Source organism: Muntiacus reevesi, chromosome X (assembly GCF_963930625.1).
Source record: "Muntiacus reevesi chromosome X, mMunRee1.1, whole genome shotgun sequence".
Classification (NCBI taxonomy): Eukaryota; Metazoa; Chordata; class Mammalia; order Artiodactyla; family Cervidae; genus Muntiacus; species Muntiacus reevesi.
The window spans coordinates 65,677,762-65,697,262 of record NC_089271.1 but is presented as its reverse complement, the minus strand read 5'-3'; the positions used below and the strand labels follow the sequence as shown (position 1 = coordinate 65,697,262).

At 41.0% G+C, this 19,501-nt stretch overlaps 2 protein-coding genes across 4 annotated transcripts in view; one reads left to right on the top strand and one right to left on the bottom strand.

The window, feature by feature from the left end:
* Positions 1-19,501, bottom strand: part of PIN4 (peptidylprolyl cis/trans isomerase, NIMA-interacting 4) — a 1,195,450-nt gene that overhangs the window by 809,879 nt on the left and 366,070 nt on the right. The gene's annotated exons all lie outside the window — the stretch shown is intronic.
* The window catches only part of HDAC8 (histone deacetylase 8), a 250,811-nt gene that overhangs the window by 5,954 nt on the left and 225,356 nt on the right, over positions 1-19,501 (top strand). For both annotated transcript variants that reach the window (XM_065915296.1, XM_065915297.1), the window contains one exon: positions 5,321-5,462. In XM_065915296.1, the coding sequence (XP_065771368.1) occupies positions 5,321-5,462 (142 nt within the window). The remainder of the gene's footprint in view (positions 1-5,320; positions 5,463-19,501) is intronic.

Here is a 19,501-nt window from a genome sequence, read left to right as displayed (position 1 = left end):
GTGACTAGTTAATCTTGAGAGTTTAGCCTTTCTGGCTCTAACACATTGAAGACATTTATCTCTCATTTGGAGCTGATGTTACCACAGTAGCTTTTTGGTAGGATATGTTGTTGTTGTACCTCAACCTAGTCTTTCTAATAGGTTGCCGGACCCAATTCCAATGTGTGGAGGAAAGAATTTGCCTCCACACCACCAAACAATGCTCAGGACACCAACTTGGAGTCCTCCAATTCAACTCAGTTGTGACACTATCTACCTGGAGATAGCATTAGATTCCACAAGTGAAGTGCTCAGTCCCACAAGACTTCAGTTCAGTGCAGTTCCGTCGCTCAGTCATGTCCAACTCTTTGCGACCCCATGAATCACAGCACGCCAGGCCCCCCTTGTCCATCACCAACTCCCAGAATTTACTCAAGCTCATGCCCATCGAGTTGGTGATGCCATCCAGCCATCTCATCCTCTGTCGTCCCCTTCTCCTCCTGCCCCCAATCCCTCCCAGCATCAGGGTCTTTTCCAATGAGTCAACTCTTTGCATGAGGTGGCCAAAGTACTGGAGTTTCAGCTTCCAGCATCAGACCGTCCAATGAATACCCAGGACTGATCTCATTTAGGATGCACTGGTTGGATCTCCTTGCAGTCCAAGGGACTCTCAAGAGTCTTCTCCAACACCACAGTTCAAAAATATCAATTTTTCAGCACTCAGCTTTCTTCACAGTCCAACTCTCACATCCATACATGACCACTGGAAAAATCATAGCCTTGACCAGATGGACCTTTGTTGGCAAAGTAATGTCTCTGCTTTTTAATATGCTATCTAGGTTGGTCATAACTTTCCTTCCAAGGAGTAAGCGTCTTTTAATTTCATGGCTGCTATCACCATCTGCAGTGATTTAGGAGCCCAGAAAAATAAAGTCTGACACTGTTTCCACTGTCTCCCCATCTATTTCCCATGAGGTGATGGGACCAGATGCCATGATCTTAGTTTTCTCAATGTTAAGCTTTAAGCCAGCTTTTTCACTCTCCTCTTTCACTTTCATCAAGAGGCTTCTTAGTTCCTCTTCACACTCTGCCATAAGGATGGTGTCATCTGCATATCTGAGGTTATTGATATTTCTCCTGGCAATCTTGATTCCAGCTTGTGCTTCTTCCAGCCCAGCGTTTCTCATGATGTACTCTGCATATAAGTTAAATAAGCAGGGTGACAGTGTACAGCCTTGACGTACTCCTTTTCCTATTTGGAACCAGTCTGTTGTCCCATGTCCTGTTCTAACTGTTGCTTCCTGACCTGCATATAGGTTCCTCAAGAGGCAGGTCTGGTGGTCTGATATTCCCATCTCTTTCAAATTTTTCCACAGTTTATTGTGATCCACATAGTCGAAGGCTTTGGCATAGTCAATAAAGCAAAAATAGATGTTTTTCTGGAACTCTGTTGCTTTTTCGATGATCCAGCAGATATTGGCAATTTGATCTCTGGTTCCTCTGCCTTTTCTAAAACCAGCTTGAACATCTGGAAGTTCTCAGTTCACATATGCTGAAGCCTGGGTTGGAGAATTTTAAGCATTACTTTACTAGCGTGTGAGATGAGTGCAATTGTGCAGTAGTTTGAGCATTCTTTGGCATTGCCTTTCTTAGGGATTGGAATGAAAACTGACCTTTTCCAGTCCTTTGACCACTGCTGAGTTTTCCAAATTTGCTGGCATATTGAGTGCAGCACTTTCACAGCATCATCTTTCAGGATTTGAAATAGCTCAACTGGAATTCCATCACCTCCACTAGCTTTGTTCATAGTGATGCTTTCTAAGGCCCACTTCACTTCACATTCCAGACTGTCTGGCTCTAGGTCAGTGATCACACCATTGTGATTATCTGGGTCATGAAGATCTTTTTTGTACAGCTCTTCTGTGTATTCTTGCCACCTCTTCTTAATATCTTCTGCTTCTGTTAGGTCCATATCATTTCTGTCCTTTATTGAACCCATCTTTGCATGAAATGTTCCCTTGGTATCTCTAATTTTGTTAAGAGATCTCTGTCTTTCCCATTCTGTTGTTTTCCTCTATTTCTTTGCATTGATCACTGAGGAAGGCTTTCTTATCTCTCCTGGCTATTCTTTGGAACTGTGCATTCAAATGGGAATATCTTTCCTTTTCTCCTTTGCTTTTTGTTCCTCTTCTTTTCACAGCCATTTATAATGCCTCCTCAGACAACCATTTTGCCTTTTTGCATTTCTTTTCCTTGGGGATGGTCTTGATCCCTGTCTCCTGTACAATGTCACGAACCTCCATCCATAGTTCATCAGGCTCTCTGTCTATCAGGTCTAGTCCCTTAAATCTATTTCTCACTTCCACTGTATAGTTGTAAGGGGTTTGATTTAGGTCATACCTGAATGGTCTAGTGGTTTTCCCTACTTTCTTCAATTTAAGTCTGAATTTGGCAATAAGGAGTTCCTGATCTGAGCCACAGTCAGCTCCCAGTCTTGTTTTTGCTGACTGTATAGAGCATCTCCATCTTTGGCTGCAAAGAATATAATCAATCTGATTTCGGTGTTGACCATCTGGTGATATCCATGTGTCGAGTCTTCTCTTGTGTTGTTGGAAGAGGGTGTTTGCTATGACCAGTGCGTTCTCTTGGCAAAACTCTATTAGCCTTTGCCCTGCTTCATTCCGTACTCCAAGGCCAAATTTACCTGTTACTCCAGGTGTTTCTTGACTTCCTACTTTTGCATTCCAGTCTCCTATAATGAAAAGGACATCTTTTTTGGGTGTTAGTTCTAAAAGGTCTTGTAGGTCTTCATAGAACCATTCAACTTCAGCTTCTTCAGTGTTACTGGTTGGGGCATAGGCTTGGATTACCGTGATATTGAGTGGTTTGCCTTTGAAACAAACAGAGATCATTCTGTCGTTTTTGAGATTGCACCCAAGTACTGCATTTCGGACTCTCTTGTTGACCATGATGGCTACTCCATTTCTTCTAAGGGATTCCTGTCCACAGTAGTAGATATAATAGGCATCTGAGTTAAATTCACCCATTCCAGACCATTTTAGTTCGCTGATTCCTAGAATGTCGACATTCACTCTTGCCATCTCCTGTTTGACCACTTCCAATTTGCCTTGATTCGTGGACCTAACATTCCAGGTTCCTATGCAATAGTGCTCTTTACAGCATCAGACCTTGCTTCTATCACCAGTCCCATCCACAACTGGGTGTTGTTTTTGCTTTGGCTCCATCCCTTCTTTCTTTCTGGAGTTATTTCTCCACTGATCTCCAGTAGCATATTGGGCACCTACCGACCTGGGGAGTTCCTCTTTCAGTATCCCATCATTTTGCCTTTTCATACTGTTCATGGTGTTCTCAAGGCAAGAACACTGAAGTGGTTTGCCATTCCCTTCTCCAGTGGACCACATTCTGTCAGACCTCTCCACCATGACCCAACCGTCTTGGGTGGCCCCACACAGCATTATGGCTTAGTTTCATTGAGTTAGACACGACTGTGATCCTGTGATCAGATTGGCTAGTTTTCTGTGATTATGGTTTTAGTGTGTCTGCCCTCTGATGCCCTCTCGCAACACCTACTGTCTTACTTGGGTTTCTCTTACCTCGGAAATGGGGTATCTCCTCACAGCTGCTCCAACAAAGCGCAGCTGCTGCTCCTTACCTTGGACAAAGGGTATCTTCTCACGGCTGCCTCTCCTGACCTTGAACGTGGAGTAGCTCCTCTCAGCCCTCCTGCTCCCCACAGCAGCCGCTCCTTAGAGGTAGGGTTGCTCCTCTCGGCCACCGCCCCTGCCCTTGGGCGTGTGGTAGCTCTTCTTGGCCACCTCCCCTGCCCTCGGATGTGGGGAAGCTCCTCTCAGCCGCCGCTTCTGGCTGCGATGAACCACGCGGAAGCGCACCGGCTGCAACGGACTGTGCAGAAGCTTGGCCGTGAAGAGCTACCCCTCGCCCAGGGTCAGGCGTAGCGACCGAGAGCACCCACAAGACTTCACTCCACAGCAGATACCAATTGCAAACCCAAGTTTCTACCTGTGCTCTGAGTGACAGGCTGCAAATTGGAGATTCTAACAACCTCACCAACTCAAGATGCCAAGCATAAGTCCAAGTTATTAACTCTACTTGTAACCAACTGTAAATCAGAAATTCCCATGATCTCCCCCCACTTGGATTTAATTAATTTTCTAGAGCAGCTCATAGAACCTAGGAAACTCATATAGTCACTAGATTACTAGTTAATGAAAAAAGGATATAACTCAGGAACAGCCAGATGGAAGAGACACAGAAAGTCAAGGTATGGGAAAGGGGCACAGAGTTTCCATGCCCTTTCCAAGCATGCCACTCTTCCCAAATCTCTATGTGTTCACCAACCCAGAAACTCTCCAAACCCTCTTCTTTGGGGTTTTTATGGAGGCTTCATTACATTGGCATGATTGATTAAAGTCATTGGCCAATTGTTGATTGAACTTGTTGACCTAAACAAATAGACTGCCAGATATTTCTCCATCAAACATGGGTTTGTTGGGATCAGCAGAGAATTGCAATTTGGGGTCTGCAACCATAGCAAGCCATGTGCAATTTCTTGCATGGCTAGGGAAGAACACACTTATAGAGAAGGAAAGGAAGCTGGGAGGGCTATAGTAACAAAAAAAAAAAAATTAAAGAGAGTCCCTGGCTTTTCATTGACTTGAATCCTTCCCAGGGAAGAAGTCTTTCTTGTTAAACTTGGTTATTGTGTCAGAGTGTGAGAGCTCCCCCTTCTGGTCTCCTGACTGTTTAATTGAAGTTTCTGTTTATTAATTCTTACAAACTCAATCTCCAGTTTCTCTTCCCTCACACAGGAGATCAGGAGGTAGAACTGATAGTTCCCCTCGTATGCCTGGTTCTGCTGGCAACCAACTCCCATCCTTAGTTGTGATCCACAAGTCACCTCGTTAATATAACCAAGATACATCTCTGACTCATCATTTAGGAATTCCAAGAATTTTAGGAGTTCTGTGCCAGAAACTGGGAATAAGACCAATTATGCAGTTGACCCTTAAACCACCCATGGATTAGGGGTAACCACCCTCTGCACAGTTGAAAATCTTAGTATAACTTATAGTTGGCCCTCCATATCTGCTGTTCTGCATCCAGGGATTCAACCTACCAGTGATGGTGTAGTACTGTAGTATTTTCTATTGAAAAAACAAATCCAACTATAAGTGGGCCTGCATTGTTCAACCCCATGTTGTTCAAGGGTTAACTGTATATTCCTTACTATAAATCATAATATCACACCCCTCTTTTTCCAGTTTATCTTTTAACGAGCTCTTCTGATGTTTGCCTGAAGGTTATGACTGCCCAGCCACCGAAGGAATATTCGACTATGCAGCAGCTGTAGGAGGGGCTACAATCACAGCTGCCCAGTGCCTAATTGATGGAATGTGCAAAGTAGCAATCAACTGGTCTGGAGGGTGGCATCATGCAAAGAAGTAAGATAATGACCTTTCTGCTTTCTGCCTCTTTCTTTGAATCAGCTTTTCATTTATGTAAACTCTTATGTTTATTGTATTGGCATTTATTGAGAGATGTGTGTGTATGTGTGTGTGTGGCACTTAGCTAGGTATTCTGAAGAGATACAAGTAAAATAAAAAGATGACATAATATAGTGGAAAGTGTACTACTGAAAGTCAGGATACCTGGCCTTTATGCCTAGTTTCTCTACAAACTTGGCTGACTGACTTGGATAGATTAGTCTCTTTCAGTCTTAGTGTCTTCATCAGGAAAATGGGAAGAACAAAGGATATAAATCTACTTATCTAGACAATCCCTAAATTCCTTCTAAACTTTCTAGAAATTGCCCTATCTCCAAGGAACTCTAAAAACATTCATAAAACTAGAATAATTAGGGAGCAACATCAATTTTGGTACCAATTGAATATGTGTATGAGCTGTATTCAGTAATAAGGAGCAATTAATCATGGAAGTCTTGGAAGAGGTGAATTATAGAGCTAGTTCTAGAAAGGAACAGCAAGCAGATTTTTGAATAGGTTAAGAATGGACGAGAATAGATTTAAAACAAATGGCTGAAGAATCAAAAAGGAGATTTATGCTGCTGTCTCTAAGCAAAGTGGCAGCTGGAACTAGATTTTTTTCTAAGGAGAAAGGGCTTATGAAACAACTATTGGGTGCTACTTGGAGTTACAGGAAAGGTCCTTTTGGAATTTAACATTTCAAACAGTTGTACTCTGTGTCTAACAAGGACTTCTGAGTATTATTTAGCATTTGGCACGTCACTTAAGATGTCTGTAGTACATGTTGGAGGAGAAGGATTTTATTTATTTTTATTGAAGTGTAGTTAATTTACAATGTTGTGTTAATTTCAAGTGTACAGCAAAGTGATTCAGTTACACTTTCCAGATTCTTTTCCATTATAGGTTAATACAAGATACTGAGTATACTTTCCTGTGCTATACAGTAGATCCTTCTTGTTTACCTAGTCTATATATAGTATTGAAAGTTTGTTGCTGAACGATAAGACACCAGGATTCTTGGCCTCTGGAGGAGACGAATTCAATCTGGGACCAGAGACAAGGCTGGATCGCTCAGAACTTTTGTTTAATAAAGTTTTATTAAAGTATAAAGGAGATAGAGAAAGCTTCTGACATAGCCATCAGAAGGGGACAGGAAGAGTACCCCCCTGCTAGTCTTCAGCCGGATGTTATATAGTCACTAGCAGTCTGTTAATGAAAAGAAAGGAATGTCTTAAAACTCAGAATGACACCAGGCCCCTCATCTATAAATTGCATTTTGTGATAATCTTGGCACCAGATGATTCATCCCAGGCCATAAAACAATTGACTTGAATCTTGTAGAAGGGCAGATTACCGTACAAATAGTTTCGTTTACATAGATTAGGGGAACAATATCTGAGTATAACATAATGGTTTGTCAAGTAGGTTCTGAGCCATTTGGCCATTGAAGACAGTCTGGGGTAAATGCATAGCATATTAACAGCTTAAGACAAACATTTTCATAAGAAAAATGGATTGGTTAACTCAAGGTTTGAGAATAGTTAGCTTCAGGTGAAACCAGGTGTCATGGCAACTGTATTTTAAGAGAAACCTCCTTTTAAATTTGTATAGAGAAGGGAAAAAATATTGCTAGTTTGTTTACTCCTGCCACTTAAGAGAGATAAAAATGTCTGACACTTGCAGCCTATTTCCTCTGTTTGGAGACCCCTGGCCTTCCTGCCTATTACCCTCTCAGTATGTATATCTGTTAATCCCAAACTCCTAATTTACCCCCCTGCACTGGACAGGAGAAAGATAAACTGAACTTATCAATGTGCTGTTTGAGTGAAATGAAGCAGCAGTAGTAGTTAACTGCCAATGCATCATTCACATACCAATTGTTCATACCATCTGCCATGACCTTGCTACTCCAGGGCTCTTGAGTCTAGAGATAACACTTTATCTTTCAGAATAAAACCTTGAGCACAGTTTCAGCATATGCAGGTTAAGGTAATAATATGGAATTCTTTTAATCAAATGAATAGATTTCATGACCAAGGAAATTCTTGAGTAAGTTTACTACTAGAATCCACTACTGAGGCAATGGAGCAAAGAGAAGCAGTGTTTAGTAATCAGTTTTATATGCACTTAAAAACATAGAGAAATAACCTGCTTTTTGTTAGTTTTTGCCCTGTTAAAAGGTTCAAAGTCAAGACAGTGATCTCTAGATGGAAAAAATGACCCTATCTCCTTCAAGCTATAGATCAAAGGGATAAAACTAAGCACCTCTGAACCAAGGACTTCTATGCCTTCTCATACTTAGCAAGTTGAGGAGAAAAGTAGTGTGGTTTCATGGGAAATGCCCAGTCCTACAAGTCAGATCTAGTTTCTGTGTGTAGCACTGGAGAAGCTTATATATTTAAATTCACTGCTTCAGGCCTGCTGGGGCCTGGATCAGTGTGCAGTGGAACACCCAGGTACCTGCCACTTCTTATCACTGTTTTGCTGCCAAAGGAAGCACACTCTATCTCCAGCCAATTATGGTGGCTTCTGGGCAGCATGTAGGCATGGGCATACCTATGCACCATTATCTTAACTGTTTCAGACAGCTTTCAACTGATCCTACTTGGAAACGCACATCTGCAGTGAAGAGTCTCTAGGGCTTGCTCCAATTCAGGTCCAAATTCCAGGGGCTTCTTGGCCCCTCAAGAACCTTTCTGCAAATGGATTATAGGCATTTAGTCCACAAACTTACATCTAGCCAGCATTTATCATTTATAACCACAGTATTTGTTTTAATCTCCTCATCCCCCAATGCATGTACATTCATACATGCCATATATTCATTCAACATGCATTGATTAAGCACCTACATAGTGTCAATCATATTTTTATCACCACTAATAAGCAGAGATACAGAAATTAAAGCAAACCACATTTTTCTCCACAAAATTTGAAAAAAAATTCAAAATATCCAAGTGCTGGCAGAATTACAGTGAAATTGGCACACTCTTTTTGAAAACTTTGGAAATAAGAGTGGGGAAGATGTTTGTACCTATTGACACAGTACTGTTATTCTTAGCAATCTATTCTAAGGAAATAAACCAATTCTGCCCTCAAGAAGTTTGTCTCTTAGAGGTAAGATAGCAAGTAATCTTATTTGAAAGCTAAAGAAGAGTTATTTTCAAAGAGAATTCTGCAAAAGAAGAGTAATGAGAGACTAATGTTACTAGCTATTAAACATACAAAACATGAATAATGAAAACACTGGTACCACTGGTATAAGATTAGACAGATGATATTATAGTACACTTCCCAAAGAGACTGTTTCATATAAAATTCAATCTTTTATAAAGGATGTGTTGCAAATGATTGGAAAGAGTTGTTCAGTAAATGATGTTGTGACAGCTTGTAACATTTACACCCTCATCTCCTGTAGTAAACTAAGTGGCAGCTAGATTGAAGAGTTAAATATTAAAAAGCCAAATTAGGGGGAAAAAAACTAGAATGAATGAATATTTATCAAGCTTCTTAAGGGGAATAGCTTTCTAAGCTTAGGAAGAAATAGAAAAAAAAATGAAGGAAAAGATCAACATATTTGTATGAAACTTTAAAACCAAAATAATTTTTATGGCCATTTTAAAAATAAAATCTAAACACAGACTAGAAAGGCATCAGTTCAGTTCAGTTCAGTTGCTCAGTCATGTCTGACTCTTTTCGACCCCATGAACCACAGCACACCAGGCCTCCCTGTCCATCACCAACTCCCAGTGTCCACCCAAACCCATGTCCATCAAATTGATGTTGCCATCCAACCATCTCATCCTCTGTCATCCCCTTCTCCTCCTGCCCCCAATCCCTCCCAACAATCAGGGTCTTTTTCAAACGAGTCAGCTCTCCGCATCAGGTGGCCAAAGTATTGGAGTTTCAGCTTCAACATCAGTCCTTCCAATGAACACCCAGGACTGATCTCCTTTGGGATGCACTGGTTGGATCTCCTTGCAGTCCAAGGGACTCTCAAGAGTCTTCTCCAACACCACAGTTCAAAAGCATCAATTCTTCAGCGTTCAGCTTTCTTTATAGTCCAACTCTCACATCCATACATGACCACTGGAAAAACCATAGCCTTGACTAGATGGACGTTTGTTGGCAAAGTAATGTCTCTGCTTTTTAATATGCTATCTAGGTTGGTCATAACTTTCCTTCCAAGGAGTAAGCATCTTTTAATTTCATTGCTGCAATCACCATCTACAATGATTTTGGAGCCCAGAAAAATAAAGTCAGCCACTGTTTCCACTGTTTCCCCATCTATCTGCCATGAAGTGATGGGACCAGATGCCATGATCTTAGTTCTCTAAATGTTGAGCCTTAAGCCAACTTTTTCACTCTCTTCTTTCACTTTCATCAAGAGGCTCTTTAGTTATTCTTCACTTTCTGCCGTAAGGGTGGTGTCATCTGCATATCAGGTTATTGATATTTCTCCCGGCAATCTTGATTCCAACTTGTGCTTCCTCCAGCCCAGCGTTTCTCATGATGTACTCTGCATATAAGTTAAATAAGCAGGGTGACAATATACAGCCTTGACGTACTCCTTTTCCTATTTGGAACCAGTCTGTTGTTCCTTGTCCAGTTCTAACTGTCGCTTCCTGACCTGCATACAGGTTTCTTAAGAGGCAGACCAAAAAGGCATAGTTGACATAAATATGACAAAATGTGTCATATTTGCATTTTCTCAGATTTGCATTCATACAGTATGATGTATAAGAAGATATATGGGGAAAGAACATTAATAGACAATTTACAAAGGGGTTTTAAGTATAACTGGAAAATATGGATCAATGTTCATCACTACTAATCAAAGAAATGCAAATAAGTAGGTAGCCTCTTTTTAAGCCTATCTGTAACAGAATTTTTAAAAATGGTACTCAGTTTGGTAGTAATACTGTGAATTTGATCAGTCCCTTAAGAAAGCAGTTTGGTAGCCAGCATGCATTAATGCCCTTTTTATCTAGTAATCTACTCGAGAATATTTCCTAAGAAAATAATTCAAAATAATGGAAAAAAAAGTTATTTACCTAAAGATATTTATCTTTACATGGAATACAGTCCATGGAATTCTCCAGGCCAGAATATTGGAGTGGGTAGCCTTTCCCTTCTCCAGGGGATCTTCCCAACCCAGGGATCGAACCCAGGTCTCCCATATTGCAGGTGGATTCTTTACCAGCTGAGCCACCAGGGAAACCCAAGAATACTTGGGTAGCCTATCCCTTCTCCAGGGCATCTTCCTGTTATTTATTTGAAAAAATTAGAAATAACATGAATATCTAACAATAAATAAATGGTATATCCATTTCATGGAATATTATACTATTATTTTAAATGGTGATTATGAAGACTAAGGGGGCATTTCAGAAAAATACTTATGGGTTAATAAAAAAACAGGTTTTAAAAATGTATGCACACTGCTGTTACAACTTTGTAAAGCACATGCATATTTAAAAAAAATAATGGAAATGATAATAGTGGTTATGTTAGGGTGGGAGAATTAAATGATGCTTTTTTTAATATGTTTTTCTAGTTTTCAAATTCTGTATAATGAGATTTTTTTCTAACTTTTGCAGCTAAAATTTTACCAAAATAAAAATAGGCAAAGAATATTGATATTTACAGCAAATACAAAGGGCTAAAATTATTAACTATTCTAACTGAATTTTTTAAAACACTAATATTCAGATAAATGAGCAAAAGACATGAACAGACAATTCACAAAAGAGGAAACAGTAAACAAACATGAAAAAATAATATCACTAATGATTAGAGGAAGAGAAATTGAAACATTATATATACATGTATTGGAGAAGCAAATGGCAACCCACTCCAGTACTCTTGCCTGGAAAAATCCCATGGACGGAGGAGCCTGGTAGGCTACAGTCCATGGGGTTGCTCAGAGTCGGACACGACTGAGCGACTTCACTTTCACTTTTCACTTTCATGAATTGGAGAAGGAAATGGCAACACACTCCAGTATTCTTACCTAGAGAATCCCAGGGATGGAGGAGCCTGGTGGGCAGCCACCTATGGGGTCACACAGAGTTGGACACGACTGAAGCAACTTAGCAGCAGCAGCAGCAGCAACATATGCGTGTATGTATTTTACTTCTACCAAATTTGACCTGAAAAGAGAAAGATCTTAACTCATAACATCTATTACTCTTGGTAATCTATTCTAAAGAAATAAACCAATCCAAAATATGGAAAAGATGTGTATATGAACATGGTAATTTCTCTTACTTATGCTGCTAAGTCACTTAAGTCGTGTCCAACTCTGTGCGACCCCATAGACGGCAGTCCACCAGGCTCCCCCGTCTCTGGGATTCTCCAGGCAAGAACACTGGGGTGGGTTGCCATTTCCTTCTCCAATGCATGAAAGTGAAAGTGAAAGTGAAGTCGTGTCCAACTCTTAGTGGTCCCACGGACTGCAGCCTATCAGGCTCCTCCATCCATGGGATTTTCCAGGCAAGAATACTGGAGTGGGTTGCCATTGCCTTCCCCTCTTACTTATAATTAAAAAAAGAGGGGAGGGGGGAAGGAGACCTAAATATTCAATAATGGTGGGTTGGTTAAGGTAATATACTGCAGCATGTATACTTGGTGGAATATTATATAACTAATAAAACTAGTGGTTAGGATGACTGCATAAGAAGAAAAAATACACATCCTATAATGTTGACTTTGCTTTTAATGGGCAGGTAGTCTCAACATCATACATTCACCATCTGCATATGAAAAAATTTGTAGAAGGTAATACGACAAAATGATACCACTGACTTTGTGAGGATGGTGATACTGTGTGTGTGTGTGTGTGTGTGTGTATGTGTGTGTGTATACACACAAAGATATACATGTACCTTTTCTCTGTTTCATATATTTACCCTAATGTGATTATATTGCTTTTTATGATAAAAACTACTTGAAACAAAGTGGGAAGCTGTTTTAATAGAGGCTAATAGAGGTCCATGTATGCTAGAGTTAGCCATAGGAGTTTGCCTTCCCACTGATGGGGATGGAGAATTCCAAACAGTGGGAGTAATAAAAGCATGGCATCAGAAAAGTATGGGGCATTTGGAGAACTACAAGTTGTTAAACAGGGTCAGAATGTGAGAGTAAATAAAGCAAAACCAGATTATAAAGGTTTTGTAAACCATGTTGAGGAATTGGACTTTTTTCTGGGGCCAGTGGAGATTTACCAAAGAATTTTAGAGGGTAGCAGTATGCTGATTGGGTCTGAGGAAACTGAGACCAGAGGCAGAGGAGGAAGCCATTGCCTTGTTTAACCAACTGTTTATTAAGCTCCTGCTGTATTCTAGGTGATAAGGAAACACAGAGGTATACAGGAGGTTCTTATTTGAGGGCAGTCAGTACCAGACAAAAAGCTATTTAGTGGATATATTTAAAAGAGGGACTAAAATTTTAGAGTAAATAGTGGAGGGGGAAGGTTTGGTTAGTATGCTAACCTGACTAACTAAAAACTATTAAAATATTTCTTTTGTTTCATTTAATAAAAATTGAATGCTAAGTAATTCTTATAACAAACCAAGAATGTATTCCAGGATTGATTGTTTTTGTTCAGGACCTCATTTTTCTAACAAAATTGCATGATATTTCAAGATGCTATGTTTCACTTCTGTGAGACTTTTGCAGGATGATCATTAAGAGGGTTGATTTTGCCAAAATATTCAAGGGCTTCATCAGTTTTCCCTGAGGGCGTCTCCATAGTCATTTGGTATTTAAATTGCTCTCTTTTGAACCACTTTTAAGATCATTATCCTTATTTATTTTTCTCCTCTTCAGTTGTAAACTAGTCTACCAGATCCTTGCTGTCAGTTTCATGTCAGTTTTCACAATAGCCTGCATTTTTTATAAGCTTTGTAATTTCACTTTTTGTTAGATTTGCATGGGATCGCTTGCTGACATATTTGACAATCCATGAGACACAAAGATTGGACAGCTAGCTACATGGGGATTGGTGCTAGTGTTTAAAGGAGTAGGCTGAATGGGGACTGACATAAGTGGTCAATTCACTGGCAAATGCTTTCCTCAAGAAAACTTTTGTAATGCTTTTTTTTTTTTTTTAATCGCTCAGTCATGTCTTTTCGACTTGTGACTTTGTGACTCTTTGCGACCCCATGGACAGAGGAGCCTGCAGCAGGCTCCTCTGTCCATAGGATTTTCTAGGCAAGAGTACTGGAGTGGGTTGCCATTTTCTTCTCCAGAGAATCTTCCTGACCCAGGGATTGAACCCAGGTCTCCCGCATTGATAGACACTTTACCATCTGAGCCACCAGGAAGTCCTCGGAAGCCTCAAAACCTTGGTACTGCTGGGGCTAAGATGATAAATTCTCAGTAGTGAGAACTCCCTGAATCTCAGTGAAGGGCTAGTGCAGTGTTTTTCAACTGAGGGTTGTTGTTCAGTCACTCAGTCGTGTCCAACTCTTTGCAACTCCATGGACTGCAGCACACCAGGTTTCCCTGTCCTTCACCATCTCCCAGAGCTGCTCAAACTCATGTCCATTGAGTTGGTGATGCCATCCAACCATCTCATCCTTTGTTGTACCCTTCTCCTGCCTTCAATCTTTCCCAGCATCAGGATCTTTTCCAATGAGTCAGCTCTTTGCATCAGGTGGCCAAACTATTGGAGTTTCAGCTTCAGCATCAGTCCTTCCAATGAATATTCATGGTTCATTTCCTTTAGGATTGACCGGTTTGATCTCCTTGCAGTCCAAGGGACACTCAAGAGTCTTCTTCAAAACCACAGTTCAAAAGCATCAATTCTTCAGCACCCAGCCTTCTTTATGGATCCAATTCTCACATCTACACCTGACTACTGGAAAAACCATAACTTTGACTATATGGACCTTTGTAGGGAAAGTAATGTCTCTGCCTTTTAATACACTATCTAGGTTTGTCATAGCTTTTTTCCCAAGGACCAAGGGTAGTAACTTGTAACAGGAATATAATATCAATTTAGTGGGTGGCAACCACCTTTTTTTTTTTTAAATATATCAAGGTAGATTTCATGAAACTTATTCTAGTATATGTTGTATGTATTAATATTTGTGTGTAGTAGGCCACAATATGTCTTCCCTGGTAGCTCAGCTGGTAAAGAATCCACCTGCAATACAGAGACCCTGCTTCGATTCCTGGGTTGGGAAGATCCCCTGGAGAAGGGATAGGCCACTCACTCCAGTATTCTTGGGCTTCCCTGGTGGCTCAGATGGGAAAGAATCTGCCTGCAATGTGGGAGACCTGGGTTCAATCCCTGGGTTGTGAAGATCCCCTGGAGGAGGGCATGGCAACCAACTCCAGTATTCTTGCCTGGAGAATTCCCATGGACAGAGGAGCCTGGCGGGCTACAGTCCATGGGGTTGCAAAGAGTTGGACACGACTGAGCAACTAAGCACAGCACAGCACAGGCCACAATATAAAATATCAAGCCACTGTCAAGTGGAATGGCTGTGAACTTTGAAGAAAGACCTAGGTGCAAATCCAGACTGCAACCTTAATAGTTGTGTATGTGACCTTGGGGTTATTCTAAGAACAGCATGTACAGAGGCACAGAGGTGTGAAAGCTGAGGGCACTTCCAAGTCCATAAGTAAAGCTGAAACCAAGGGCTCCTATAGGCAAGTAGCTAGAGGTAAGGTGGGAGAAGTATGAAGAGTCATTGTATGCCAAGCTGATAGCTTGGACTTGATCCTTCAAGTCAGTAGTTCTTGACCTATTTTGGTCTTGGACCCCTCTAAAACTCTGATAAAAGCTATAAAATACTCTCCTTAGAAAAATGTACATACACAAATTTTTCTTATAGTTTCAGTAAGTCTAAGGATCTCCTATACCCCATGTATGGATCCCTGGTTAGGAACCTTGGTTTTAAACAATACAGAATCACTGAAGGAATTTTTAGCCAGGAAGAGTAACATGATCAGATTTGCATTTTATGAATATGATTCTGGCAGTAGTTGGTAGGTAAATTGGTTGGGGTGGGGTGTGGAATATTGCTAGAGAAATCTGTTAGGACCTTACTGTGATAACAATCTTTCCAAAAGGAGATGAAAGCTGTGGTGATGAGCATAGATGAGGCAATAAATTCAACAGCCATTTAGTAGCTAGACTAGGTAGGAATGATAACCAGTTTGATACAAATGATAAGAAAAGAGAGACTTATATTTCTTGTATAGATGACTGAGTAATTGTGTTATCTTTAACCAAGAAGAATAGGGAATGGGAACTGCTGTGCCTATGGAGCATCCAATTAAAGATGTCTATTAGAAAGCCGGAAATGGGGTCCAGCCTATGATGTCTTAACTTTAATCTGCATACAAAATATTCAGGGATCTTATTAATATGCAGCTTCTTCAGATCTTGCAGGGGCGGGGACAACCCTGGGAATCTGCATTCATAACAAACTCCCAGGTGAAGCTAAATGCTGCCAATTTGTGACCTGTACTTAGACAAGCAAGAAGTTGGAGCTCAGGACAATCATCTTCACTAAAGATGCAAAATTCAGGAGTCAGGAGTCAATAGCATTGTTGTTCAGTCACTCAGTCATGTCCAACTCTTTGTGACCCTATGGACTGCAGAACATCAGGCTTCCCTGTCCTTCACCATCTCTCGGAGTTTGCTCAAACTCATGTCCATTGAGTTGGTGATGCCATCCAACCATCTCATCCTCTGTTGTCCCCTTCTCCTGCCTTCAATCTTTCCTGGTATCAGGGTCTTTTCATGCTTTTTCATTAGCATGATAGGTGGTAATTAAAACTAGGCAAAATAACCTGGAAAACATGTATAGAATAATGCAGGGGGGAAAACTCAAATATTGAGCCTTGTGGAATTCAGTTTACAAGGCAGGCAAGAGAAGAAAGGCCTACAAAGTCAAGTCTTGAGAAGGAATGGTCAGAGAGATAGGAGAAGAATCAGAAAAGACTTATCAGAGAAACCAAAGGTAAACTTCAAGAAGACTGGTTTGGTTAACAGTGTCTGCTGCTTCACAGTATGTGTTCCCAACAGGGGTGATACTGCCCCCAAGGGAAAAAGCCTTGATTTTTGATGGGGCAGGTTGTAGGGGAGTAGGGGCAGCAAAAAAAACTTAGATGCTACATAGTTCATGGTTTTCCAAAGGGTCACAGTACATAAACAGGTGTACAGTACATCTGTGATATTAAAATTTTATGGATGGGTCAATTAGGAAATGTATCTAGAAAGGCTCCTTGAGTGAAGGAGTGATAATTAAAAACTGGTTGAGAAGCAGCTATAGAGAAGGGAAGTAAATAAAGTTTCTCAGTAAGGAGGTTCTGGTCAGGATAAAGACGACGTCAGGATAAAAAGGAGTGTGCTAGGGAGACAGAGATGAAGGACCTTGCAGAAGGTCACAACCACCTTTGCAGAAGCAGCAATATAAAATTTCTTGGCAGATGGGAGAACCACACACATTGTTGGAGGGTTAAAGTGCAAAGTGGATAATAACAGTAGGTGAGGTAGAAAAGTAGGATATGGCTCATGAAGGGCTTCACATATATCAGAATCAAAATTGGAAAATGCAGATTTTTAGATTTCTCAGAGATCAAATTTCTCTTGATCAGATAGGTTTGAACTGGGACATTGGAGCCTGCACTTTCAAAATCTAGGAGTGATTTTGATGCACACACTTTGAGAAACTCTGCAATAGGAAATGGGGTGGGGAGCAGTGAAATATTATATTAGGAAGTAATGTGGTTAGATTTGTGTTTTAGGAAAATAACTGACAGTGTTATAGAGGATGGATTGAAGGAGGTATAGACTAGAGGTCGAGGGACTGAATAGCATATCAATACTCTCACTGATAAATGATGAAAACCTAAACTAGGGCAGGGCAATGAGAGTCAAACCTAGACAACCTAATTCTTCAACCTGGGTACTTAACCCCTCAATAAACAGGAGTAGATGGTGGTATGCAGCAGAGGTGGGTGCCCAAGAAAATTGGATATGAGAGAATAGCATTGAAACATGTATATTACCATATGTAAAACAGATCAGCAGTCCAAGTTCGATGCATGAAACAGGGCACTCAAAGTCAGTGCACTGGGACAACCCTGAGGGATGGGATGGGGAGGGAGGAGGGAGGGGGGTTCAGGATGGGGGACACGTGGCTGATTCATGTCAATGTATGGCAAAAACCACTACAATATTGTAAAGTAATTAGCCTCCAATTAAAATAAATTAATTAATTTTTAAAAACTTGGATCCCCAGATTTAGAAATGTAATGAAATTTGGAACTAGAAGCAGATGTGTTGCTAGTATATGGAATGATGTTGCAAACCAGGAAAATGGGTTGGATTACTTATGGAACTAGCAGAGAATGAGGGGAAAAAGAAAATAGAGCCTAGAACCCCAGGAAATACCAACTTGTAGCAGGCAAGTATAAGAAGAAGCTGCAGTGAATTCAACTGAAAAGCAGAAATCAGGGCTGGCCAGATAATCAAAATAGAAAGGGACCATGAATCCTAGGGCTTCCCAGGTGGTGCTAGTGTAAAGAAGCTGCCTGCCAAAGCAGCAGACATAAAAAACTTGGGTTCTATCCCTGGGTTGAGACGATCCCCTGGAGGAAGAAATGGCAACCTACTCCAGTATCTTTGCCTGGAGAATCCCATGGACAGAGGAGCCTACCAGGCTACAGTCCATGGGGTTGCAAAGAATCAGATGTGACTGAAGCATGCACACATAGATTCCCAAGGGAGCAGAAGAGTTTAAAGAAGAAAACAGCTCTCAAGAATCCAGAGTAACTAAAGTGTCAGCCCTATTTGGCAATTAATATAGTCATTAATGACCTTGGTAACAGAACTTTCTGGAGAGTGATGGGAATACAAAGTGTTGAGGGCTGAGCAGGAACTAAAGACATGGATAAGAAAGGAACATTAATCTTTCCCAAAGTTCGAATGAGAAGGAAAGAGGAAGGCAGTGGCCAAGGGAAAGTAACGGCTGAGGGCTGACTTGTTGGGTTTGTTCTAAGAGCTTTAAGAACATTTATAGACTGAAAGGGAAATAATGGAAATATGAGAAGGATAAGAAATGGAGCAAAGCCTTGGAGGAGGCAGGAGAGGATGGTATGAGTGGCTTTGGGAGGAGGAGACCTACCTCTTTTGAAGCCAGAGCAAAGGAGTCAAGGAGGGTATAACAGAGAAGTATTTGGGTTGCCTACTAATGAGTGCCAGCCCTGAGGTCTCTGCTTTTTTTGTGAAATGACTCTTGCCCACTTCTATCACTTGCTCACAGGCCTCTTTGAATTCTCTGATTCTGCTTTTTGTAGTCAGTCTCTTAGGAAGCCATCTTGTCCCATCCAGATCCCATTAAATGGAACTCACTCTTTCCGTGTTAGCATATACTAAAGGAAAGGAAAGGGAAGGGGAAGTCACTCAGTCGTGGCCGACTCTTTGCGACCCCATGGATAGTAGCCTGCACCAAGCTCCTCCATCCATGGGATTTTCTAGGCAAGAATACTGGAGTGGGTTGCCGTTTACTAGGAGGTATTAAAACCCAACAAAGGACAGTGACTCCTAACCTTCAGAATTTGCTGAGATCACATCTTCTTTGTCTATTTTGATAGGCTCTTCCTCATCCTCACCTCTTTCAGTTTGACTGCATTATAGCTCCCACTGTTTTCCTTTACCTCATTTTGCTAATCCATTTAAGACCCACATCTATCTCTAGCTCAACCTCCCTTTCTTCCTCCCACAACTCTGTTTATTTGCCATCCTATCCTATGGCATTTCAGCCTTTCACTTGGCAACATGGGATCTGTGCCAGCTGGGCCTCCTCTGCCTGCTTCCCTTCTAGGAGAGGAGAGATTATTACCCTAGAATGCCATTGGTTTCTGGGACTTCCACCTGGGGACAGTGAATGGTAGAGCCATTTGTGTCTTGGCAAACTCGACAAGAAGAATGTAGAACAAAACCTTCAGTTCTTAGCTGATGGTTGGGGTCAAAG